This window comes from Brassica oleracea, chromosome C6 (genome assembly GCF_000695525.1).
Source record: "Brassica oleracea var. oleracea cultivar TO1000 chromosome C6, BOL, whole genome shotgun sequence".
In the NCBI taxonomy this organism is placed as follows: Eukaryota; Viridiplantae; Streptophyta; class Magnoliopsida; order Brassicales; family Brassicaceae; genus Brassica; species Brassica oleracea.
The window spans coordinates 5,758,000-5,784,112 of NC_027753.1; the positions used below are offsets into that span (position 1 = coordinate 5,758,000).

Here is a 26,113-nt window from a genome sequence, read left to right on the forward strand (position 1 = left end):
AAAAATTCAAAATATAACATATAAGAAAAAATATAACATATAAGGTTTCCTTATTTTTTTAATTTAAAGTCGTTTAAAAAAATTTAAATATAACATATAACGTTTCCTCATTTTTGTAATTTAAAGTCATTTTTAAAAATTCAAAATATAACATATAAGAAAAAAATCGATTTTTTATTATACGATTAATGTGATTTTTTGTTTTTTTAATAATTTAAAATTAAACAAAAATGAGGAAAGATGCAAAAATTGTTATCAAATCTTTATTATTCATAGTCATTAATTGTCAGTATATATGCTAATCATATTAGGTAATTCCGTAGCTTTTATTTAAGGAAATAATACACGTTTCTTATATTTTGGGTTAATATAATGTTCCCTAATAATTGGATTTGGACTAATATTTTTTTAATTAATTATTAAGCTGTCACGTAAGCTAAATTGTCATCTTAATTAAGTGACACATAAACATGATCTTTTTTTAATTAGTACAAACTTAAGGTTACAACTTTTTAAATGATCATCAATTAATATATAGTGGATATAAGTTTGAAGCTTCACATAATTGAAGAGTTAGCTGTAAGTTTTGTAATTGCAGGATTAGTAGAAGTTGGAATTTTCAAGTTTAGAAATACATCATCTTTAATCAAACCATCACAATATAAATAGTTCGTTTGAGATATTTTTTTCACCAAAGTATCATGGTACGTATTTTGATTCATTTGGAGTAGATAGTAATTTGGAGATTTCTTTATGGTTTGTCCACTATAATTAATAACTCGCTCGGAAAAACACAATATATATAGATATCCTCAAAAAATAAAAATAAAAAGAAAATAAAAAACATTCTTAGATAAATTAAACTAAAGTATAAAAAGAAATTTTTTTTTTTTGAAAAATAGAAATCCAAATCTTATTATAAAGAAAGGTTAAAATATAATTTTCTATTTCTGTAATTTTATAACTATTATAAATATAAATAAATTAGTAGCAACTATTAAATGTAATAACTATTTCGAAAATCTATCACCAATGTCCAGAATTTCTGGAAAACAATGTACATTGACAAGTGGTAAATGAAATTTTTAGCCGGCATGAAAGAAAAAAAAAACTAATCTGAAAATCTCATCTTTCCATATTTGTTTTTGTAATCTCTTCTTTCCAAAATGCACATCATAAATTATAGAAACCGTATGCAAAATATAGAAACTGTTAGAAATATGAGAGAAGTGTTGCTTTGAAAGTTGTGTCTTTCTTATTAGCTCTCACTATCAATATATAGTGGAGGTTCCAAGGGTTTACAACAAAGGAGAGTATCTACACATTTATTACATATTGACCACAAATATCTAGACTTGGTCAAAGCTCATAAATGCTCCGGTTGAATGAGTCTTCATCTTGACTAGTCTTGGACGGATGAGACGAACCGGAGACGGGTGTAGACGGACCGGATAGTCGGGTCAGATGTAAACCTCCTTGATGGTTAATGGCAATCCACATATCCATATCATGGATTTATAACAATGACACATGTTCTTAGACATAATTATATAATTTTAAACAGCCTTTTTTGATTCGTCAAACATCTGGAATATGGTGTGTTTGGTACGAAAAAATTCCTAAATGAAGTAATTATGTGTTTGTTTTGGGTTTGATAGCTAATTGTAATTATTTAGTAATGAATAATTACACAAAATTTGTCAATAATTAGTAAAAAATAATCAACTGTGTTTCAACTTTACACGGACGAAAAAAATACTTAGGCAGTCTAGGCAGAAATTAGGCGGTATTACGCAGGTCAACGTGGACCAACTCCTAGTTACACCGATTTAGGCATATTCGCCCCGGTCAACCTCCGAACAACGCCTAGACTCCTCGTAAATGATTTCATTTTTTACCTCTATAAAATTGTGCTTTCGTTCTCATCTATGTTTCATTGATATAAATTTAGTTTTTTTAAAAAACATTTTCTATGAACTCGGTGAATTAAATAAGTGTCAATTAAAAAAGATGAACATCTGTAAAAATTAGTTCCACTCCAGATACATATCAAAGAATCAAAGTTTTGAAGAAAATCACATGCAAACTCTATTAACGGGTTAGTGTTCAAATCTAATATATCAAGCTATTATAGAATATAAGTGCAGACTCGAAATATAAATGTCTGTCTAGTATATATTTACCAATTCGGTATAAAATTATCTAATTCTAGAACATCAAAATAAATTACTTATTTTATTAGCCTACGCTTTTGAGGTTTAATTACTTAAGAGTATACATATAAAAATATAATAATTTACCATTCTAGTATATGTTACTTGATATTAAAAACTAATGGGTTTATGTTACTTGATATACATATTCAAATCAAAATAATAATTTAAAATTGAATTATATCAAAAATTCATTCAAAAATATACAAATATTCAAAAATTGATTTTTACTAACTTATTTTCCAATAACCATTGTAAAAATATTTTCAATATATATAAGAAAAATACAATACAAAGCTCAATTTCAAACACCAACTTAAATTATAGTTTTTATATTTCACATTGAAATTTAAAAATATAATATATGTGGTTATTTATATGATTGTACGTATAAAATATTATTAATTATAAGAAAACTTATTTGATAGTTCGTATAAAATACGATTAATTATATGATAACACATATTTTTGTAACCTATGATGACACATATAGAATATATAATAGTGATTATGGATGGGCGTTCGGGTTCGTTTTCGGCTCTGTTTGGGATTTCGTGTTCGGTTCAGATCTTTAAGGATACAGTTCGGATTTGGATAACCAATTTAAATTACTTTAAAATTTTTAAAATTAAAAAATTTATTATCTACTTTAATTTTTTTTAAAAATCTATAAACAGTAGAATATATTGCATATAAATTTGAATAACATATGTCAGAGTACCTAACTTAACATATAAACTAGATGATAATCCGCGCACATGCGCGGGGTAAATTTTTATAATAATGTTTATTTATTAAATGGTTTTAACATTTTGCAACACTAAAATCTGTATCGATTGTTAAATGACGAATACAAATGTTGGTCTCTTAAATGTATCATCGTTGTTGAAGAATTAACATATTACAACTCATTTTAATTATTTTTAAAATTTCATATGGACAAAAAGAAATTAAGTTTTGCGGTTAACACAAATCACAAAAACCAAATAAGCAACATCGATTGTATAATGACGAAAGAGGATTAGGTTTTCTCCCTATTCGGAACTACGCTAGGCGCTAGTCGCTAGTCGGGCGGCAACCCCAGGCCTAGCGAGTTCCCGAAAAATCGAGGAGTACTCGGGGATTACGCGGGGTCTAGTTTTAAATATAATTTAATATGTTTATAATATATTTACCTATTTTTAAACATGATGACACATGTTCTTAGACATAATTATGTAATTTTATATATAATTTTAAACAGCCTCTTTTTGATTCGTCAAACATCTAGATTATGCTGTGTTTGGTACGAATTCCTAAATGAAGTAATTATGTGTTTGTTTTGGGTTTGATAGCTAATTGTAATTATTTAATAATGAATAATTACACAAAATCTGTCAATAATGAGTAAAAAATAATCAACCGTGTTTCAACTTTACACGGACGAAAAAAAAACTTAGGCTGTCTAGGCGAAAATTAGGCGGTATTACGCGGGTCAACGCGGATCAACGCCTAGTTACACCGATTTAGGCATATTCGCCGCGGTCAACCTCCGAACAACGCCTAGACGGCCGCCTAGGGGCCGCATTTTTGAACAAGGGGTTTTCTGTCTCGATTTGTTTACTATTGACTCTTCATAAGTGATTTTATTTTCTACCTCTATAAAATTGTGCTTTCGTTCTCGTCTCTGTTTCATTGATATGAATTTAGTTTTTTTTTTAAACATTTTCTATGAACTCGGTGAATTACATAAGTGTCAATTAAAAAGATGGACATCTGTAAAAATTAGTTCCACTCCAGATACATATCTAAGAATCAAAGTTTGTAAGAAAATCACACGCAAACTCTATTAACGGGTTAGTGTTCAAATCTAATATATCAAGCTGTTTTAGAATATAAGTGCAGACTCGAAATATAAATGTCTGTCTAATGTATATTTACCAATTCGGTATAAAATTATCTAATTCTAGAACATCAAAATAAATGAACTATTTTATTAGCCTACGCTTTTGAGGTTTAGTTACTTAAGAGTATACATATAAAAATATATAATAATTTACCATTCTAGTATATGTTACATGATATTAAAAACTAATGGGTTTATGTTACTTGATCTACTTATTCAAATCAAAATAATAATTTAAAATTGATTTATATCGAAAATTCTTCAAAAATATACATATATTCAAAAATTGATTTTTACTAACTTATTTTCCAATAACCATTGTAAAAATGTTTTCAATATATATAAGAAAAATACAATACAAAGCTCAATTTCAAACACCAACTTAAATTATGCTTTTTATATTTCACATTGAAATTTAAAAATATAATATATGTGATTATTTATATGATTGTACGTATAAAATATTATTAATTATAAGAGAACTTATTTGATAGTTCGTATAAAATACGATTAATTATATGATAACACATATTTTTGTAACCTATGATGACACATATAGGATATATAATAGTGATTAGGGGTGGGCGTTCGGGTTCGTTTTCGGGTCTGTTTGGGATTTCGTGTTCGGTTCAGATCTTTGAGGATTCAGTTCGGATTTAGATAACCAATTTAAATTACTTTAAATTTTAAAATTTATTATCTGCTTTAATTTTTTTAAAAATCTATAAACAGTAGAATATATTGCATATAAATTTGAAAAACATATGTAAGAGTACCTAACCGAACATATAAACTAGATGATAATCCGCTCACATGCGTGGGGTAAATTTTTATAATAATGTTTATTTATTAAATTGTTTTAACATTTTGCAACACTAAAATCTGTATCGATTGTTAAATTACGAATACAAATGTTGGTCTCTTAAATGTATCATCGTTGTTGAAGAGTTAACATATTACAGCTCATTTTAATTATTTTTAAAATTTCATATGCACAAAAAGAAATTAAGTTTTGCGGTTGACACAAATCACCAAAACCAAATAAGCAACATCGATTGTATAATGACGAAAGAGGATGAGGTTTTCTCCTTGTTCGGAACTACGCTAAGCGCTAGTCGGGGGGCAACCCCGAGCCTAGCGAGTTCTCGAAAAATCGGAGAGTACTCGGGGATTACGCGGGGTCTAGTTTTAAATATAATTTAATATGTGTATAATATATTTATCTAATTTTAAACATGAAGACACTTGTTCTTAGACATAATTATGTAATTTTTATATATAATTTTAAACAACATCTTTTTGATTCGTCAAACATCTAGATTATAGTGTGTTTGGTACGAAACAATTCCTAAATGAAGTAATTATGTGTTTGTTTTGGGTTTGATAGCTAATTGTAATTATTTTGTAATGAATAATTACACAAAATCTGTCAATAATGAGTAAAAAATAATCAACTGTGTTTCAACTTTACACGGGCGAAAAAAAAACTTAGGCGGTCTAGGCGGAAATTAGGCGGTATTACGCGGGTCAACGCGGATCAACGCCTAGTTACACCGATTTAGGCACATTCGCCGCGGTCAACCTCCGAACAACGCCTAGACGGCCGCCTAGCCGTGTTTTTGAACAGGGGTTTTTCTGCTCTCGATTTGTTTACTATTGACTCTTCATAAGTGATTTCATTTTTTTACCTCTATAAAATTGTGCTTTCGTTCTCGTCTGTTTCATTGATATGAATTTAGTTTTTTTTAAAAAACTCTTTCTATAAACTCGGTGAATTAAATAAGTGTCAATTAAAAAAGATAGACATCTGTAAAAATTAGTTCCACTCCAGATACATATCTAAGAATCAAAGTTTTGACGAAAATCACACGCAAACTCTATTAACGGGTTAGTGTTCAAATCTAATATATCAAGTTGCTGTAGAATATAAGTGCAGACTCGAGATATAAATGTCTATCTAGTATATATTTACCAATTCGGTCTAAAATTATCGAATTCTAGAACATCAAAATAAATTACTTATTTTATTAGCCTAAGCTTTTGAGGTTTAGTTACTTAAGAGTATACATATAAAAATATATAATAATTTACTGTTCTAGTATATGTAAACTATGTATAACTAAGAACTGTTTGATTTATTAAATGATAAACCATAAAACTTATAATAAATAGTTCAAATCTCTCATTCTTACAATTATAATAGCTAGATAGAATATTAGGTAAAAAGAAATATTAGACAAATGATCAAATATTTTATTCTTCAAACAAAATAAAAAAGGGGGTGATTAGAATCTTGTCATGATATTTCTTTAAAATCTTTTTAAGAATAAAAATCAAGACTAAATTATTTAACTGAATGAAATAATATATATAATGTTTCCAATATTAAACATCACTTCGATTTTGAGATTGTCAGGATCAAATATGATATTAAAAACCACCTATTTAAAAAACAATTTGTATGCATAAAAATATATACATTAGAATAAGCACATAAATCAAAACCAATTCATTTTTATTAATTTACAATCACGTTTTTGGTAAATAAATCAAAACAATCATTTTTATTTTATTTATATGGTATAAATTAAGCTTTAGTGATATTGACATAGATACATATATAGTTTATTTTAATATAAATATTTATTACTGACACTTTCTACTCATATGATTTCTTAACATTTGTATATTTTCTGTAACAAAAATTTAAACCGTTAATCATAAAACTTTTAATGTGAGATTTTTCAATACAAATTTCAAAATTAAAATATTAAGATCTCAATAATTTTTCAATGCAAATTTTGAAATTAATATATTTAAATACTTTATTAAAAAGTATATAATTTATTTCAAATGAGACTTCATATTCATACGATTTATTAAGGCTGGACATTTTATCCGATATTGAAACCCGTATCTGAATCCGATTCGTAAATCCGAAACGAAGTAGGAAAATACTCGAGAACAGTTATTGAATTCAGAGAGATTGAATATCTGAACCCTAATAGGTAATATCCAAACACAAAAGGATAATATCTGAATTTGAATGGATATTCGAAGATAACCAAACACAAGTACACTTAACTCTATATTTCTAGTTTACTTCTCTCATTTTATTCAAAATATTTATATTAATGATGCACATTGCTCAAAATTAGATAATATACATATAATTATGGACAAAATCATTTGCTACTCACCTAAAATCCATATCAAGCTCTTGTTTTTTGCATTAACAAAAGTTGCATCTAAAATTTCAAAACAACAACTAAATTAGTGTCTTTTTTTTTAAGTTTTATTTCCAAACCTGTTAATATTTTAACATTTTAAAAAGTAGAAAACCAGTTAAGTCAAAAGTATATTTTAAATACAAAAAACTTAAACAATGAATCATTTATTTATTTTTTCTTCAAATTTTTAATATCAGAACCCGGCCCAAAATATCCGAACCCAAACATAAAATACTTGGACCGACCCAAAATGTAAAATACCCGAACGGTTTCTATACCTTTATACTGAAATACCCAAAAATCATAAATACTCGATACAGACCTGAATGGGTATCCGAACGCCCATCCCTACGGTATATGATCATTTGTATCTTGCTTGAACAAAAAACAGTTAAACCATTGATCGCAAAATTTTCATTGTGAGACTTTTACCATTTTTAGTAATTTATAGTCATTTTTAAAAATTCAAAATATAACATATAATAAAAAAAATCTAATTTTAATTATATGCTAATGTAATTTTTTAATTTTTTTTAATAATATAAAATTAAACAAAAAAGAAAGGATACAAAAATTGTTTTCAAATATAAATTATTCATAATCATTAATTGTCTTATATATGTTAGTCATATTAGGTAATTTCGTAGCTTTTATTTAAGGAAAAAAAAATATTCTTTTGTACAATACTAATTAATTTGATAATTAGTTTAATAAAAAACATAGTATATGTGTATATGGACCGACTTATTTTTAAAACAATTCTAAGAATCATCCTCGTGATGACTCGTGGCTACAAAAATATGTTGTAATGCTCCAAGATTAATATGTAGGGTATATTATTTTCATTATTCATTTATTAGATTTTGTTACTTCTAAAATACAATTTTTTTTTAATTACGTATTAGACATGGGTTGTACGTTTCCATCATTTTCATGTTCATTCTCTAAACTTGAGCTCGCGAATGTATAATGAATATTTTTTATATCTTTATTTTCTGTTGTCAAGAGCCTGAGACTATACTCTAATGTCAATATTATTTGAATTTTCGACTAATTTATATTAATTTTTAACCTCTTTGATTTTTTTTATGTTGTCATATATATTAATAACATTTTGTTTCAAATATCATTCATTGATAGAACTCGTATGTGATCATTTTTAGTTTTATATGTTATGTTAATTGCTTTAATAAAGTTTCATAAGCATATGTCATATAAATTGTATCGGTGAATTACACTAAAGACTTATCAAAAGTCAACATATAGTTTGCATAATTTTTAATGACCATATTTAAAAAAAAACTTGTTGATTACAGAATATTTAGAGTTTTTGTTAAAAACATATTTGATTAGTTTAATGAATATTTTTATAATTATTTTCTTAAAAACATATATGTCAAAATTTATTAAATTTAATTGTTGATTACTAAATAACCATGTTTATTTCATTTATTGATAAAACAGCTTGAGAACACATAGATAAATGATTTAAAAAAATATAGATAAACGACCTGTTTAACAATATATTTCTTACATAAGTAATTATTGTTACCATCACTAATTTCTAACAGAGCTTTGTAACTTATTGTAAACTAAATAATAAATTGGCTTGGTAAAAAAAGAATCACAATCAACCATTATTTTTCTACGAAACTCATATAACATATTATAACATTATAATATTTTATAGCTGAGACAAATATAAATAAAAAGCAAATACTAAATTTCAGTTTACCTATATATTTATTTGATCATATTAAGTAATATGATATTAATTATTTATTTTATTTTGATTTATAAGCTATTTGTATGTTTTGACATGCTTTAAGACATAATTTTATAATTCTGACATTAATTAATGAAGAGTTAGCATATATGTCAAGTAAGCATTTTTTTTTTTTCGTTTTGTTTTTTTTTATAGAAAATTTAAGATTTATAAAAATATTAACTTAAGATGCTGACTTTAAAATTTTTTTGGTATTTTCAGTTATTTCTGATTTTTAAATCTTATAGTCTATATCATATTAAATATTATAGATATAATTAGATTTTTATTAATAATATGCGATAAATACCAATTCCTATAAGGTATGTGAATAATCTCTTATTATATTAATTTTTCAATAATTAGCTATAAATATCAATCTATCTTTAAAGATAATTTTTATAATTTATAATTTATCTTTTTATAGTCTTGTGCTGACTTTTATTTATTTTTACATACGTGATTATTTATAAATATGTTTTTACAAAATTTATTTCTTTTTGGATATTTTTATTTTTGTTAATTTTTGTTTAATTTCAAATATATACTTATTCTATATATCAAGTTAATTATTTTTAATAAAATAGTATTTTTATTTACTTTATCAAATTAAGATGCTGATTTTTATATTATTATCATGATATTTTTAAATTCTCGGTGAACACTTAAATAATATATATCCTCAATTTTGAAATCATATGTTATTTAGATTCATATGTAATGAAAAGGTGATTTAGATTTACATTGTCTTTATTATTTGAAATCCCTATATTTTTAAGATTATTTTTGTTAATTAATTTTATGTTTATCTTACAAACATTTATTTTTTATAATAAACTGATTCTTTTAGTTATTTGGCAATTTTGTTTACTAAATTTACAATTGATATTTTTTTGAAAGATATAGCTTCCATTTCGAAATCATATTTTGTTAGATTCATATGTAATGAAAAGTGCTTTAGATTCATATTGTTTTTATTATTTTAAATTCTTGTATTCGGTAAGATTTTTTTTGTTAGTTAATTTTATGTTGGTCTTTCAAAGGTTTACTTGTATATCAAATTGATTTCTTTAATAATTTTGCCTTTTCACTAAATTGAATAGTAGTTTCCTTTTTATTTTGAAATAAACATTTTTTGAAAATCTCAAAATTTTTAAAATAATAATTAAAATGGTAATTTTACATATTTTGGTGCTTTAAAATAATACGTGGATATTCTCAATGATTTATTGCATACAATTACATATAGTACATATTTTTGTTGAATATTTTCAGCAGTATGTAACCTAAATTTTCTAAATCATGTGTTTTAGATTTATATAGTTATAATTGTTTGAAAGTATTGCATTTTTAAATTAACTATTATAATTGTTTGTTATTTTTATGTTAATTTTCGAAATTTTATTTTATATATTATAGATTTGTACATGATGTTTTTAATTTTGTAAGTTTAAATTATTTGATAATTATTTATATTTTATTTGAAATAAAAAAAATTCGTAATGTTAACATTTTTAGAAATGCCAAATTAAAAAGCGATTTGGTATATTTTTGGTGCTTTAAAATAATATGTGAACATTTTCAATGATTTATAATATAAACTTATATATAGTTTATGTTATTTTGAATATTGTCAATAGTATATAACCTAAATTTTGAAAATCATGAGTTTAAATTTAGATATATATATATATATATATAGATATATATATATATATAATTATACTTGTTTGAAAGTCTTGTATTTTAAATTAAGGGAGATTTGCTAAAAGTGACTCAAAACTTGATTTTGAATACAAAAATGTACCCCAAATTCAATCAAATGCAAAAGTAACCCAAAAGCCTAGTGAAATTACAACAGTCCCCTTTATGAACAAACAAAAAATATGTTTTCAATTTTACCATTATAACCCTCCGTTGGAGAAGACTTCTTTGTAAGTCTTCTCTATGATGACTTCTTTGTAAGTCTTCTCGTTCAGTAGATCTTAAAAATAATTTTATAAATTTATAAAAAGTATTTTGATGGGTAAAAAATTAAAATCATGTAATAATAAACATTTCTCAATGATGTAATTTAGTTCATCTGAAATTGAATTATTTTCAACATAGATGAGTGAATGTATATTGGCTCATGAGTCATTGGTTTAGGTTTGGTAACATATGTTATAGTATTGTATGTATCTTTAGGGTTAGATTCTGAAATCTTACCTTCATTTTTTTTTCTTTTTCAAATTGACCCATATATGTTTACTAATTATTTAATAACTTGATTTAAACACTTTCTAAGTTTTTTTTTTAAGTTTAAGAAATTTTTTTTGCATAGTTAATTGATTTGAGTTGGGGTGGGCAAAAAACCCAAACCGAACCGATCCAAACCAAACCAACCGAAGTTAAACCAATCCAAACCAAACCGTGCTCTTTACATATTCCAAACCAAACCATGCTCTTTACATAACCCAATTGGTTCATGTTTTACTCAACCCGAATGGTTTGGTTTGGTTTGGGTTCAAACCGAACCAAACCGAACCAAATCAATAATCCAATATATTTTTATCTATAAATAAATAAATAAATAAATAAATATATATATATATATATATATATATATGTAAACATATTGTAAATTTTAGTTAAAGTTTTGTTTTCCATTTTTTCTTAACTTCCATATATTAAAAAAATCAAATATGATTCAAATAATCCTAACACCTAAAGACTGTACTGAAAACAAAACCTAAAAACTATATGCATCTAAATCGTAGCCATCTCGTTTCGTTCATCTTCTCCAATTTTCATTCTCTAAATTATTTAACAGTTATCATAGGATCAATAAAAACAAAAAGGTTGATGCAAAGAGTCTTTTAGTTAATAGGTTTTGGAATGCTTACAAGTCTTTGTTACGCTAATTAGATTACAAATAGTCTGGTCTTTTCTTATTATGTATTTCTTCCTTTGACGTGGTTAAGATTTTTCTCATCGAGCTTGTTTTTTGTTTCATAGATTTATAAAGAAAACCAAACTAAATCTAAACCAAACCGAACTAAACCGAACCAAACTAAACCCAAACCGAACCCAAACCAAAGCTACTTTGGTTTTAATTGGGTTGAGTTTTATAAAACCCAAATTAACCAAACCAAACCGAACCCAAACCGAACCTGAAACTAAACCGATATGCCCACATTTGAGGGTCTGGAAGACTCACAGAAGACTAAAAAAGAAGTCTTCAGACACATCCCGCCTAAATTTTAGTATAATTTATGGTTCCCGCCTAAATTTTGGAATAATTTAGGTTTCCCGCCTAAATCAAAGTCTTCCATAAGTCTTATAGGAGTCTTCCATAAGTCTTCTAGGAGTCTTCCAGAAGTCTCACAGAAAAAGTCTTCTCATGGATTAGATCTTAAAAATAATTTAAATTTTTTATAAAAAATGTTTTCATGGGTTAAAATTTGAAATCATGTAATAATAAATATTTTTCACTAATGTGAATTTATTTTATCTAAAATTAAATTATTTTCAATATAGATGAGTGAATGTAGATTGGTTCATGAGTCATTGGTTTAGGGTTTGGTAACATATGTTATTATATTGTTGGTATCTTTTTAGGGTTAGATTTGAAATTATCATTCATTTTTTTTCCTTTTTCAAATTGACCTGTATCTTGAAAATTCGATCTTCTCTTAAGCTAGACGTTCATTGACGTTCACACTTTCTTCACCGGTACGCAACGTTTCTCCGATCGATTTGTTTCGTGATCACGGCCAGATTTTGCTTCCACACTCGCTCGAGGAAACTATTTCGCTCAGATATCAGGCTATTGTCATTGGATTGAAAGATTGGTGGGGTTGAGACGTATTCTCAGCTTGCTCATATCAGAATCTGTGTTCTGATTATAAGACAGAGAACGGAGCCTCTGTTTGGGTGTAACTCTGTTTTGCCCGAATACCTTTGTATGGGGTCCATGTTCCGAGACAAATCTGCTCATATGGCAGATCTAAAAAGTAAAGGAATTCTTTACGAGGATGATGATGAACCTATTAGGCTCACTGATCAGGATGGAGTTATAAAGGAGTTTCGGATGTCTCTGATTGGTAAGGTTCTTAATGCAAAGAAGCAAAATGTTGAGAAACTGTTGTAGACAATGCCAGCTCAGTGGGGAATGGTTGATCGTATCACAGCGAATTATCTTGGAAATGGAAAATTCTTATTCAATTTTTCATGTGAAGAGGATCTTAAGTCCGTTCTTCGCAAAGGGCCATTTCACTACAATTACTGTATGTTTGTATTGGTGAGGTGGGAACCAATTCTGCACGATGACTACCTATGGATCATTCCCTTTTGGGTACGGGTAATTGGAATCCCGCTTCACCTATGGAATGTCAACAACTTGAGGAGTATTGGAGGCAGACTTGACCACGTTGATACTTTGGAGCTTGAGGAGGGTCGCATGCTGATAGACATTGATTCTCGACGTCCTTTAAAGTTTAAAAGGAAGGGTGAGTATGAAGGAGAGGAGGTGACCATTGAATTCAAGTATGATATGCTCTTCAAGCATTGTACTATATGTGGATTGATGTCTCACGAAAAAGGGTCTTGTCCTACGATCAACACTAGCCGTCCTCAATCTCTTATGGAGCGAGGGGGAGTCTTTGCGCGAGTACAGCTACCTAATGAGAAGTATGGTCGTCAGGCCTTGCTGGGTGAGCAATGCAAACGTGAAGTAGAGTCTTCCCATCAACCACAGCTAAAGAACGACCGAAACAGAGAAGTAACATCACGTGAGTTTGATGCAAGGCGTAACCATGACTACAGAGGAAGGTTTTATGAGGAGAATAAATACCAGAGCGGTAACAGTGGAGCTACTGATCGTTATATGTCACATTCTAATAGAATCATAAGACGACGTGATGAGGTCCCTAAAGGGTCTCGGTATGGAGGTTCTCGCTATGGTGGCAGACCATATGATCGTCGAGCTGATCAAACCTGGCGTGAAAAGAAAATGGTGAAGGATAGCGGGATTGAGAAAACGGTAGCAGATTCTCTAGGTGGTAGCTCACAATCTCATGCTGTTGTTCCTTATGAACATATATCTGATAAGAACTTGACACCATCTCGGGATGAGCTTACACAACGATCTGTGGAGCAAGCGAGTGGAGGAAATCAGGGTATTAAAAGATTGGCCAGTGCCATACTGACTCCATCACATGACCCACTACGTCTGGCTGATAACGTCACTGTTCGAGACAGAAGTGTAGCTCTTTCTCCGACGTTTTCTCCAAATGGTCCATCAGTTGAGGCTGAAAATGAACAAATGATCGGAGCTTTAAACAACATGGAACTATTGGACACAGGTGGAGGGATGATGGATTGTGATGGCCAAGACGATAATCTTCTGAGTGATGATCTCATGGATATGGAAGAACAGGCGCGATCTTCCTCATTGGCTGATGTATCTCCGGCTCACAAGGCTCACAAAGGTATAAAAGGAGCCAGGAGTGGTGCTAAATTGAATGCTCCTTCGGGCTTTCAAAGTAAAAAGAATGAGTTTCTTAGTCGGGGATCTCCACAAATGAGATCAATCAAGTATTCAGGACGTGCTAAATCGAGTGAGAATGGTAGTTCGTCAAGACGTCATGCCCCTAAGTCAAGACGTCATGTTCCTAAGTCAAGAGGTAGTTCGTCCACTAGTGATGGTTTGATGGGTTCCAAATACTCATCGAAACATCATCTATGAAGACAATCAGTTGGAACTGTCGAGGGATTGGGAACGACCTCACAGTTCGACGCCTTACGGAGATGTCTCAGAAGCATCGCCTAGGACTTGTGTTCCTTTCTGAGACGAAGAACAGAAGGCTGCTGTTGCAAAATATTCAGGCTGACTTAGGTTTTGATCATTTGTTTACTGTTGAGCCACTTGGACTCAGCGGAGGTTTAGCTTTATTTTTTATGGATGAATTTCAAGTTAATGTTTTATTTTCGAATAACCGTATGATTGAGATTGAGGCAGTCATTGATGGAATAAAAGTCTATATGACGTTTGTTTATGGAGACCCTGTATTAGAAAGGAGAGATCAAGTTTGGGAACGTCTTACGCGTTTCTCAACAACAAGAAATGGACCATGGTTCATGATAGGGGACTTTAATGAAATTACGGGTCACAATGAGAAAGAAGGTGGGAGACAACGCCCTGATAGCTCTTTCCTTCCTTTTAAGCAGATGCTTAATGATTGTGGAATGTTAGAGTTCCCTTTCACGGGGCATATGCTCTCATGGGTAGGGAAGAGAGCAGGAGGATCGACAGTTCGATGTTGTTTAGACAGAGCGGTAGAAAATGTGGATTGGCATGAGAAGTTTCCCCATAAGAATGTCAAGTATATGAGGTTATGGGGATCAGACCATCGTCTGATTCTTGCAGACATACTCATAAAGCCAATGAGGAAATCAAAAAATTTCAAGTTTGATAAAAGATGGCAGGATAATGAGGAGCTAAGGCAAGTCATTCTCGAGGGATGGAAATATCCTGATCTCCCTCCCGATGCGAATATTATAGAACATATTTATAGCTGCCGAAAAGCTTTGAGGGAATGAAGGAAGCAACACAATGTTAACTTGGCAAAACTAGTTGAGGAGCTGAAAGAAAAAGTGAAGGGATTGTATGCGAATGATAATGCTACAACTGAGGAAATCGCAGCAGCGTTGAAAGAACTCTCTGACGCTCTTAAGGCAGAAGAAATGTTCTGGAAGCAGAAGAGTCGAGTGTTTTGGCTAAGAGAAGGGGTCAGGAATACAAAATTCTTTCATGCCTTAACAAAGCAAAGAAGAGCAAGGAATAAAATCACACAGCTTCTAGATGCAAATGGAAATACAGTTGAGGATGAAGAAGAGTTAGTGGCCATTTCTACTAGCTATTTTAGGCAGATTTTTGAATCATCTAACCCGGAGGACATTGAAGAGGCACTAGCTCAAGTTCCTACGACGATAACTGGGGCAATGAATGACAACCTTACAGCTCCGGTCTCTGAATGGGAGGTCAAATTAGCACTGTTTGCTATGCATCCAGAAAAGGCCCCAGGACCAGATGTGATGACTGCGCTTTTTTATCAGAAATTATGGGATATTGTAAAGGAGGATTTAACTCTTATGGTTAATAAATTCCTTTTTGAGGGGACGATGGCGAACAGACTAAATGATACGAATATTTGTCTCATCCCGAAGACAACTAAGCCTACTAAAATGGCTCAATTTAGGCCCATTAGCTTGTGTAACGTCAGCTACAAGATAATCTCTAAGCTCTTATGCCAGAGATTGAAGAAAGTGTTACCAGGCTTGATATCGGAAACCCAGTCAGCTTTTGTTGCTGGAAGACAGATTTCAGACAACAATATGATTGCTCAAGAGATGTTCCTAGCTCTCAGAACAAAACCAAGTGGACGCAGTAAGAGGATGGCCATTAAGACGGACATGAGCAAAGCATATGACAGAATGGAATGGTCGTTTATTGAAGCTGCCATGCGCAAAATGGGTTTTTCAGAAACATGGATCATCTGGATAATGCGGTGTATTACATCGGTGAAATACAAGGTGCTCATGAATGGACAACCAAGAGGAAATATTGTACCTGGTAGAGGCCTACGCCAAGGAGATCCTTTGTCTCCTTTCATTTTTATTCTATGCACGGAAGCGCTCGCTAGCCTTCTTAATCATGCACAGACCCAAGGAAAGATAATGGGGATGCGCGTCACACGCGTGTGTCTGTCGGTATCCACCTTCTCTTTGCTGATGATAGCCTTTTCTTCTGTAAGGTGGAGCCCCGTGAATGTGACGAAGTAATGAAAATAGTCAGAAAATATGGTAAAGCATCAGGTCAATGTATCAACTTCGATAAATCGTCCTTACATTTTGGTAAGCGGGTTAATGCAACTACTAGACATGAGATAAAAGATGCACTTGGAATACAAAACGAAGGAGGAATGGGAAGTTACTTAGGTATACCAGAAGACATAAGTGGCTCAAAGTGCAAACTGTTTGCTTTTCTCAGAGATAAGTTGATGCATCGAGTGAATGGATGGACAGGCAGATGGCTCTCAAAAGGAGGGAAGGAAGTGTTGATCAAATCTATTCTGCTAGCCCTTCCAACCTATGTTATGTCTACTTTCCTGCTCCCTTTGGAGATATGTGAAAACTTAGCAAGTGCAATTGCTCAATTCTGGTGGAGTTCAAATCCCCCAAAAAGAGGAATACACTGGGCAAAATGGGAAAAGGTATGTTTACCAAGGGAAGAGGGTGGTATTGGTTTCCGTATGATCCATGAGTTCAATCTGGCATTATTGGGAAAACAGCTATGGAGGCTGGTTCAATTCCCTGACTCCCTGGTTGCACGAGTATTGAGGGGAAGGTACTATAGATTGAGTTCGTCACTAAGAGTACACTCTGCTAGTAGCACTTCGGCTGCAAGAAAGTTGTTATTACTGGGAATCAGACAGAAGATACATTCTGGCTATGAAGTCAGAGTGTGGGAGGACCCATGGATTCCAACGACTCCGGCGAGACCAGCTATTCCTCTAAAGCCGGTTATGCACCCCAACATGAGAGTCAATGATCTCATTAACCAGGAGTCGAGGGATTGGGATGTTAGTCTTTTGGAGAACTATGTCAATCGTGCTGACATACCACTCATAAGGAGTTTGGCCATAAGCTCGACTCATCGTCGTGATACATTCTGCTAGAACTACACAAGGAATGGCCAATATACGGTTAAGTCTGGATATTGGGTGGCTCAGAACTTATTACCGACACAAGAAGAGAAGGAAGTATTGGAGCCTAGTATCACGAAGCTTCAAGCCTTTGCTTGGAAGTTAAAGGCGCCTAAAAAGATATGTCATCTTATATGCCAATTGTTGACTGGTCATGTAGCAGTAACGAGGAACTTAGCAAGACGAAATATGCGGTGTGAAAATTACTGCCCAAGATGTGGTTACTCAAAAGAATCTGTAACCCATGCCATATTCGAATGCCCGCCAGCTCTACAAGTTTGGTCTTTATCATTGAATCCAACAAGCCCAACTATATTTCCAGTATCAAGCGTTTACACAAATATGGATTACCTATTCTGGAGGAAGAATAATATCATCGAGCCACAACAAGACAGTGATCCTTATCCCTCGATAATCTGGTATATTTGGAAGGCTAGGAATGAAAAGCTTTTCAGGGGGATAGACAAAGATCCTTTAGATTTAGTTCGACATGCAGAAAGCGAATGCAATGCATGGTTTGATGCAAACGAAGCAGTGCAACCAGTGGTACAAGATAATAATACTGAGGAACCCCAAGTCATAAGCTTAGGGGCTATATGTTTGCTCGATGAATCTTGGACAGCCTCTGCCCCTTTTAGTGGATGTGGATGGGTCTGGATGGACAGTGGTGGAGTCATTCAGCTAATGGGGACAAGAAATTTCACTCGGCGCGAATCAGCCTTGCATTCGGAAGTAGAAGCACTACGGTGGGCAATGGAGAACATGCTTCAACATTCACCATGTCAAACCTTTGGGACAGATTGTAAGGAGCTGATTGCAATGATAAAGGAGCCTAAAGCTTGGCCAAGTTTTACGACAGAATTGGAGAGAATAGAGACGCTACATATATGCTTCCCGGACTTCAAAATCATTCACGTACCATGAGCGCGCAATCATTTTTCAGACTTTTTAGCTAAGACTGCTAGATCTTTCCATAGGGAGTTGCATTTTGTTGGTTGTTCTATTCCGGTTTGGTTACCTAGACCACCTCAAGCTTGAGTAATAGAATGGCCGTTTGACGTCAAAAAAAAAAATTGACTTGTATATGTTTAGTAACTATCTAACAATTTGATTTAAACACTTTCTTAGTTTTTTAAAGTTTAAAAAGGTTTTTTTTTTTGCATAGTTATTTGATTTTAGGATCTAGAAGACTCACAGAAAACTTAAAAAGAAGTCTTCCGACACATCCCGCCTAAATCAAAGCCTTCCATAAGTCTTCCCTGAGTCTTACATAAGTCTTCCATGAGTCTTCCATAAGTTTTCCATAAGTCTTTTGGGTAGAAAATATTTAACCTAAATTAAATTTTTGTCTCCATATATAAAGAAAATTTACACATTATCTTTCTTCCTATCAAATGACTACAACAAAAATGTAATGTTTCTCGCTTTAAAATTCTCCAACCTCTCTCTAATTTCTTTGAACATCAAAACACCAAACTTTATATCCATTTCTCACTCTTTCTTATGTCTTCTCACTAATTTATCTTCTTTTTGCAGGTTTTTCATTACATGATTCTCATCTTTCACTCTTTCAAAGGTAGATCTCTAAATTTTGGATATAAATTTATGTGTGTGTTCATATGTTAGATTCTAAAAAGCTATAAATTCAACATAGTGTGACTGTTTTGTTTATTTTGTAAGCATAAAATTTCATTTTTGAAGTTTTTCTCTGTTTTGAAGTCATTTGAATGTTTTTGAATTTGCAGGTTTTTCCAGATCTGAGAGACTTTGAAAGACTTCTCAGAAGACTCTCGGAAGACTTCTCAGAAGCCTTCTTAGAAAGTCTTCTAATGCATTTTATGCTAGAAGACTTCCCACGAAGTCTTCAGGAAATCTTCCGAAGACTTCTGCCTAAAGTGGTATAAATTTTGGATATGTATTTTGTGTGTTTTATATATTAGATTCTAAAAAATTATAGATCCAACCTAATGTGACTGTTTTGTTTATTATCTAAAAATTTATTTTGAAGTCTTCTCGATTTTGAAGTCATCTGAATGCTTTTGAATATGCAGATTTTTCAGATCTGAGACAGATTTTGGAAGACTTCTGGGATAATTCTTGGAAGACTCTCGGAAGACTCTCGGAAGACTTTCGGAAGACTCTCGTAAGACTTTTCTTCAGAAAGTCTTACAAAGTCTTCAGAAAGTCTTCCAAAGTCTTCTGCCCAAAGTAGTACAAAGAGATGATGTGAAGTGGAGTCCAAGCTTATCTATGTTGAGGAATAATATCTAGCTGTGTAATAATTTTCTTTATGGTCTTTTTATTATTTGTATGTGTAATATTTTAGTTGTGAATTATTTTGTAAACTTTAAGAGATGTTAATTAAAAGAATGGTAAATATATTCATGTTTTACCAAAAGTACTTGACTTCATTAAAGTTATTGATGCAACATACCAAAAAATATTTTAATCATTCTACCTACACATAACAAAACACAACAACACAAAAACTTAGTAAAATTTGCTAAAACTAAGAGAGAAGACTTCTCAAGAAACCTTAGTCAAATTCACAAAAGATCAAAATTGAATTTTAAGTGAAAGTTCAAATTTTAAATCTCATTAATTTTAAATCTCATGGAAGTTAAAAATTGTATCTTATGAGGAAGACAACACAAACACAGAACATCAACATAATATAACAAAATCATCGGGGAAGTCTTCTTATGAAGTCTTCTACAAGTCTTCTATGAGGAAGACTTACAGAAGACTTCTCCGTTTAGCTAGAAACATTATTAAACATCAATGTTTGTAACTTTATAATTATCACCAATTAAGTTATAAATCGGACTCAGTAGTCCCAATATTGACTAATAAACATGAATTAGTAAGAAGATATTAAAAATTCATTTTAATTTTGGATACATTTGAATTTTAATAAAGATTTACGTAGAAGACTTCTTTTGAAGTCATCCACGGAAGACTTCAAAAGAAGTCGTCTTCTATTTAGGTCATTTTTGCAATTGCAAATTTACGAAGGAAGTCTACTTTACAGAAGACATCTTCGGAAGACTTAGGGAAGACTTTCAGAAGACTTCTGTAGAAGTTTTCTCCAGGAAGACTTCCTTAGAAGTCTTCTACAAAAAGTCAAATTTCTGACCAACTTCGGTCAAATTTAAAAGTAACCTGTTTATCCGAGAAGACTTCTCTGGGAATTTCGAAGGAAAGTTACAAGACTTCTAGGGAAGTCTTCTATTAAAAACACACAGAAGGTCAATTGCAAAACTAACCTATGTATTGACCAGAAGACTTATAAAGAAGTCTTCTCGCTTAAGAAGTCTTCTTCGTCGAACAGATCTGAAAAATAAAATGTAGTTCGCGATTTCATTCCTTGAACTCGTGAGATGACTTGCGTGGTTTCTCCAATCACCCAGAACTTCACCACAACAACTACCTACTCGTTAATCACCAAGAATCGTGAGCTTATGAACCTTACATAATTTGTAATCAAAATCTTCAGTTTTTTTGATGAATTTTGAGAGAAAGTGTAAGATATGTGGTTTGTGTGGATATGAAATGAGAAAGAATGAGAAAAAATCGAAACTTTGGGGCATTAACACTCTCAATTTGGTAGTTCATGGTGGTTGAGGTATTGATGTCAATGGCAAAGTTGTAAATATTTGGTGAAGATGAGGATAATAAGGTAAAAGCCTTATTTTCAAAAAAAATAATAATAAATAATGGTATTTTCGTGAATAACTAAAACTTCAAGGGTGAATAGGACAAAACAAAGTTTCAAAAAAGCATAGGTTATTTTTGTGTTTGACTTAAAATTTTGAATCATTTTTGAAAGAACCCCTTAAATTAATTATTCTTTTCGTTATTATTTTTTTAATTTTTGAAAAATATTAAAAATTATGTTAACTTAATATAGTATTTATATTTTTGTAAATTTACCTTATTTGATATTGATTTGTACATGATGTTTTCTAGATTTTATACTCGCGCTACGCGCAAATCTTTATTAATAATTTAATTTATGTTTATAATAACTTAAAAACTAATTATTTAATGCATTTATATAATTTCTTATCTGAAATATGATTTGTTGATTTTATTATTTATGTTGAATTATAACTATACTCTCTTATTAGCTATTTAGTTATTTGTATTTATAAATGTAATATTTATGTTTATAAACATATTCATAATTTTTTAAAAACACTAATTTGTATTTTAAAATATTATATAAATTGCTTGATGCATTTAAACTTGTAATAAATTATATTTTATCATATATTTTACATATATTATATTTGTATAACATAAACGATTGAACTATATGCATAATATTTAATTTTGCTTTGTAGTCTTAAAAACTTTACAATTAATGTGTGATTGGTATATATATATATATATATATATATATATATATATATATATAAGATAGTATAATATTTAAATTTAAAATTTAATCATTATAAATATTTTGATGAATAGTTAATATTAAACTGCCTTTGTAAGATAATATAGAAAGTAAAGTAAATATAATGAATTTAACAAATGTTATCTAACATTTTTATTTATTGAATTAATAATATTGAGAATCTAAAGCATTAAATTTATCTTCTATTTTATTTAGTTGATTATTTATATTGTAGTTAAGCTTGTATGATCGTATAATCTATTACAATATATTATAATTTACTTTCCGGTATAATAATTAATATTTGTTAGTTTTGGAGTTTACATGAAGATTTTTAAGATTCTTTTAAAACTATTACATGATTTTGATAATTGTTTTTTTATAGTTGCTAAATGCTGATGATTATTACAATATATTATAATTTACTTTTTTTTTAAATGTTCAAAATTTGTAAATTTGTATGTCTTTACTTTGTTGATTATAGTACGTAGATATTATAGTTATATTGATAAATTCATATTAATTGTTTTTTCTATCATTTTTATGTTATCTTTCATGCTAATTTATTGTTGGTGTTAGCTATAAATTTTATTTAAAATATTAACTAACTTATTTGCCATGATTTCTTATGCTCTTTATTTTAAATCTATCTTATAAAAATTGTTCTCTAAATATTTTCTTCGACATAACTCAATAGAGAGCTTCTCAATAAGAATTCATCATATAGTTTGAAATTATTCTCTAATATATCTCGTATTGTTTGGTGTGATGCATTTTTTGTCTATTAGATTTTGTCTTTGACTTGTATGATTACTTTTCATCGCGGATGTTTTTCATTTTCATTCAATGTTATTCTTCAGTCATTTTAAACCCAATATTTTTTTATGTGTTCCTTGTTAATTTTTTGATTTGGATATTTTTAAAGAAAATACATTTGATATTTATTTTGAAAATATACTTTTGAAATTTTATTTCAAAAATACACTTTTGAAAATACACTTTTGAAATTTCTTGCAAGTTAAAAATCGTGTATTCTTTATATTTTATTTTATTTTAGTTATTTTTTTTGTTAAATTTCCAAATATTTAGTATACATATAATTTATTTCCATTTTAATGATTTATTTATTAGTTTGCCTTATTTGATGTTGAATTCTATTTTGTATTGAAATAATTAGTTTTGGAAATTTTAACATTTTAAAAAATAGTAAACTATAATTATGATTTTTTATATTTTGATTGGTCTTTTATAATCCTACGTGTATATTTTTAATGACTTATAGTCTCAACTTTTATATAGTAAATAAATGATATTTCGCATATTTTTGGTGTTTTAAAAAATATTATGTGAACATTTTTAATTATTTATAATACATGTTATATGTGAATATTTACATTATCATATAGCCTAAAAGTTATAAATCATGAGTTAAATTTATTTACTTATAATTTGTTAAAAGTCTTGCATTTTTAAATTAATTATTATTTTGTATTTACATTTTTATGTTAAATTTTGAATAATATTTTATATATTAAGTTAACTTATTTATAATGTTCTACTTTTGTTAACTTAATTAAGGGGAAATTTTATGTTTATCACTTTCATACTACCTCTTTTCGTCTTTACCATCACTAAAGAAACATTTTCAAAAATACTTTCTTCGTTAAGAGGCAAAAGACTGATATTTTCTTGTTCTTTATATATATAATAATAAATAAATAAATAAATCTAAAAAAATAAAAAATAATTTTTTTAATTTTTATCGAATTATACTATTTCGAAATTCAAACCCTAAACCCTAAAACTCAACTCTAAACTCTAAACGATCAATCCTAAACCCTAATTTCGTTGAAATACGAACCCTAAACCATCAATCCTAAACCCTATTTTTTTAAATACAAACCCTAAACCCTGAAACATCAACTCTAAACCCTAAACCCCAAAACATCAACTCTAAACCCTAAACTCTAAACCCTAAAACATCAACTGTAAACCCTAAACTTCAATTCTAAACCCTAAACCATCAATAATAACCCTAAACTATCAACACTAAACCCTAAACCCTAAAAATAAAACTCTAAACCCAAAACCCTAAAAAATTAACCCTAAACCCTAAAACATCAACTTTAAACTCTTAACCTTCAACTCTAAACCCTAAACCCTAAAATCCTAGAATTGACGTTTTAGGGTTTAGATTTGATGGTTTAGGGTTTAAAGGTTTAGGGTTTATGTTTACGGTTTAGAGTTGATGTTTTAGGGTTTAGATTTGAAGGTTTAGGGTTTTAGAGTTTAGGGTTCGAATTTCAGAAAATATAGGATTTAGAGTTTAGGGTTTACGTTTAGGGTTTAGAGTTTATGTTTTAGGGTTGATGTTTCGGGGTTTAGGGTTTAGAGTTGATGTTTCGGGGTTTAGGGTTTACAGTTGATGTTTCATGGTTTAGGGTTTAGAGTTGATGATTTAGTGTTTAGATTTAAGGTTTAGGGTTTAGGGTTTACATTTGAAGTTTTAGGGTTTAGCTTTGAAGGTTTCGGGTTTAGGGTTTAGAGTTGATGTTTCGGGGTTTAGGGTTTAGAGTTGATGTTTCATTGGTTAGGGTTTAGAATTGATGTTTTAAATTTAGATTAGTTAACGTAATGTTTTTTTTTTGTCAAAGTTAACTCAAACGTTATAAATGTCTTTTACCCTTCATTAATGATGAGGATAAAATTGATTACTGTAAACATGAAAAGTGGTACTTTGAAAATGATATTTTTGGCAATTTCCCCTTAACTAATTTGATATTGGTTTATGTTCTATTTTGAAATGAACAATTTTCGAAAATATTTACCTTTTTAAAAATAATAAAACAAATGATTTGTCAAAATATATAGGGCTATTTAAAATCCTACGTGGACGCTTTTAATGGTTATATTTACTATATTTAAATTAATTTATATTTTATTATGAAATAAAAGATTTTGGTAACATTGACATTTTTAGAAATAACAAACTAAAATGCTGATGTGTCAGAATAAAATTGGTGTTTTTAAATCTTACGTGGACGCTCTCAACGGCTTATAGCCTCAACTTTTATATAACATGGATTTTCATTAGCATATAGTCTAAAATTGGAAAATCATGAGTTAAATTAATTTACTTATAATTTTTTGAATGTCTTGCATTTTTAATTAATTATTGTTATATTGTATTTTATTTTAATGTTAAAATTCAAAAAATATTTTCTATATTAAGTTTATTTTTTATTAATATTTTACTTTTGTTAAATTACCTTGTTTGATATTGGTTATAAATTTTGTTAATTTATTAATAACAATCAATATTACCTGTTTTGAATTTTTATAGTTATAATTGTTTGAAAGCATTGCATTTTTAAAACAAAATTCAAAAATTTATTATATATTCAGTTAATATATATAATCTTTTACTTTTGTTAGGTTTCCTTATTTGATATTGATTTCTATGTTATTTTGAAATAAACAATTTTTTGGAAATATTGACATTTTTGAAAATATTAAACTAAAATAATAAGTTGTCATTTTATGATTAGTTGTTTTAAATCCTATGTGTTTTAATTCTTATTTTTCATTAATTTAAATCATGAGTTAAATTAATTTACTTATAATTTTTTTGAAAGTCTTGCATTTTTAATTAATTATTATTATATTGTATTTTATTTTAATGTTAAAATTCGAAACATATTTTCTATATTAAGTTAATTTATTATTAATAAAATATGCATTTTTTAAAACAAAATTCGAAATTTTAAAAACCTTGCATTTTTTAAAACAAAATTCGAAATTTCAAAAACCTTGAATTTTGTTTTAAAAAATGCAAGGTTTTTGAAAATTATATTTTGCATTATATCATATA

General features: G+C 29.3%; 1 protein-coding gene across 1 annotated transcript; it reads left to right on the forward strand.

Moving 5' to 3' along the window:
• The first annotated feature begins 15,117 nt into the window (after positions 1-15,117).
• LOC106297306 lies at positions 15,118-17,813 on the forward strand. The gene is made up of 3 exons (XM_013733575.1): positions 15,118-15,578; positions 15,678-16,668; positions 16,890-17,813. The coding sequence occupies exons 1-3, from the start codon at positions 15,118-15,120 to the stop codon at positions 17,811-17,813; spliced, it is 2,376 nt and encodes a 791-aa protein (XP_013589029.1).
• Positions 17,814-26,113: the final 8,300 nt, after the last annotated feature.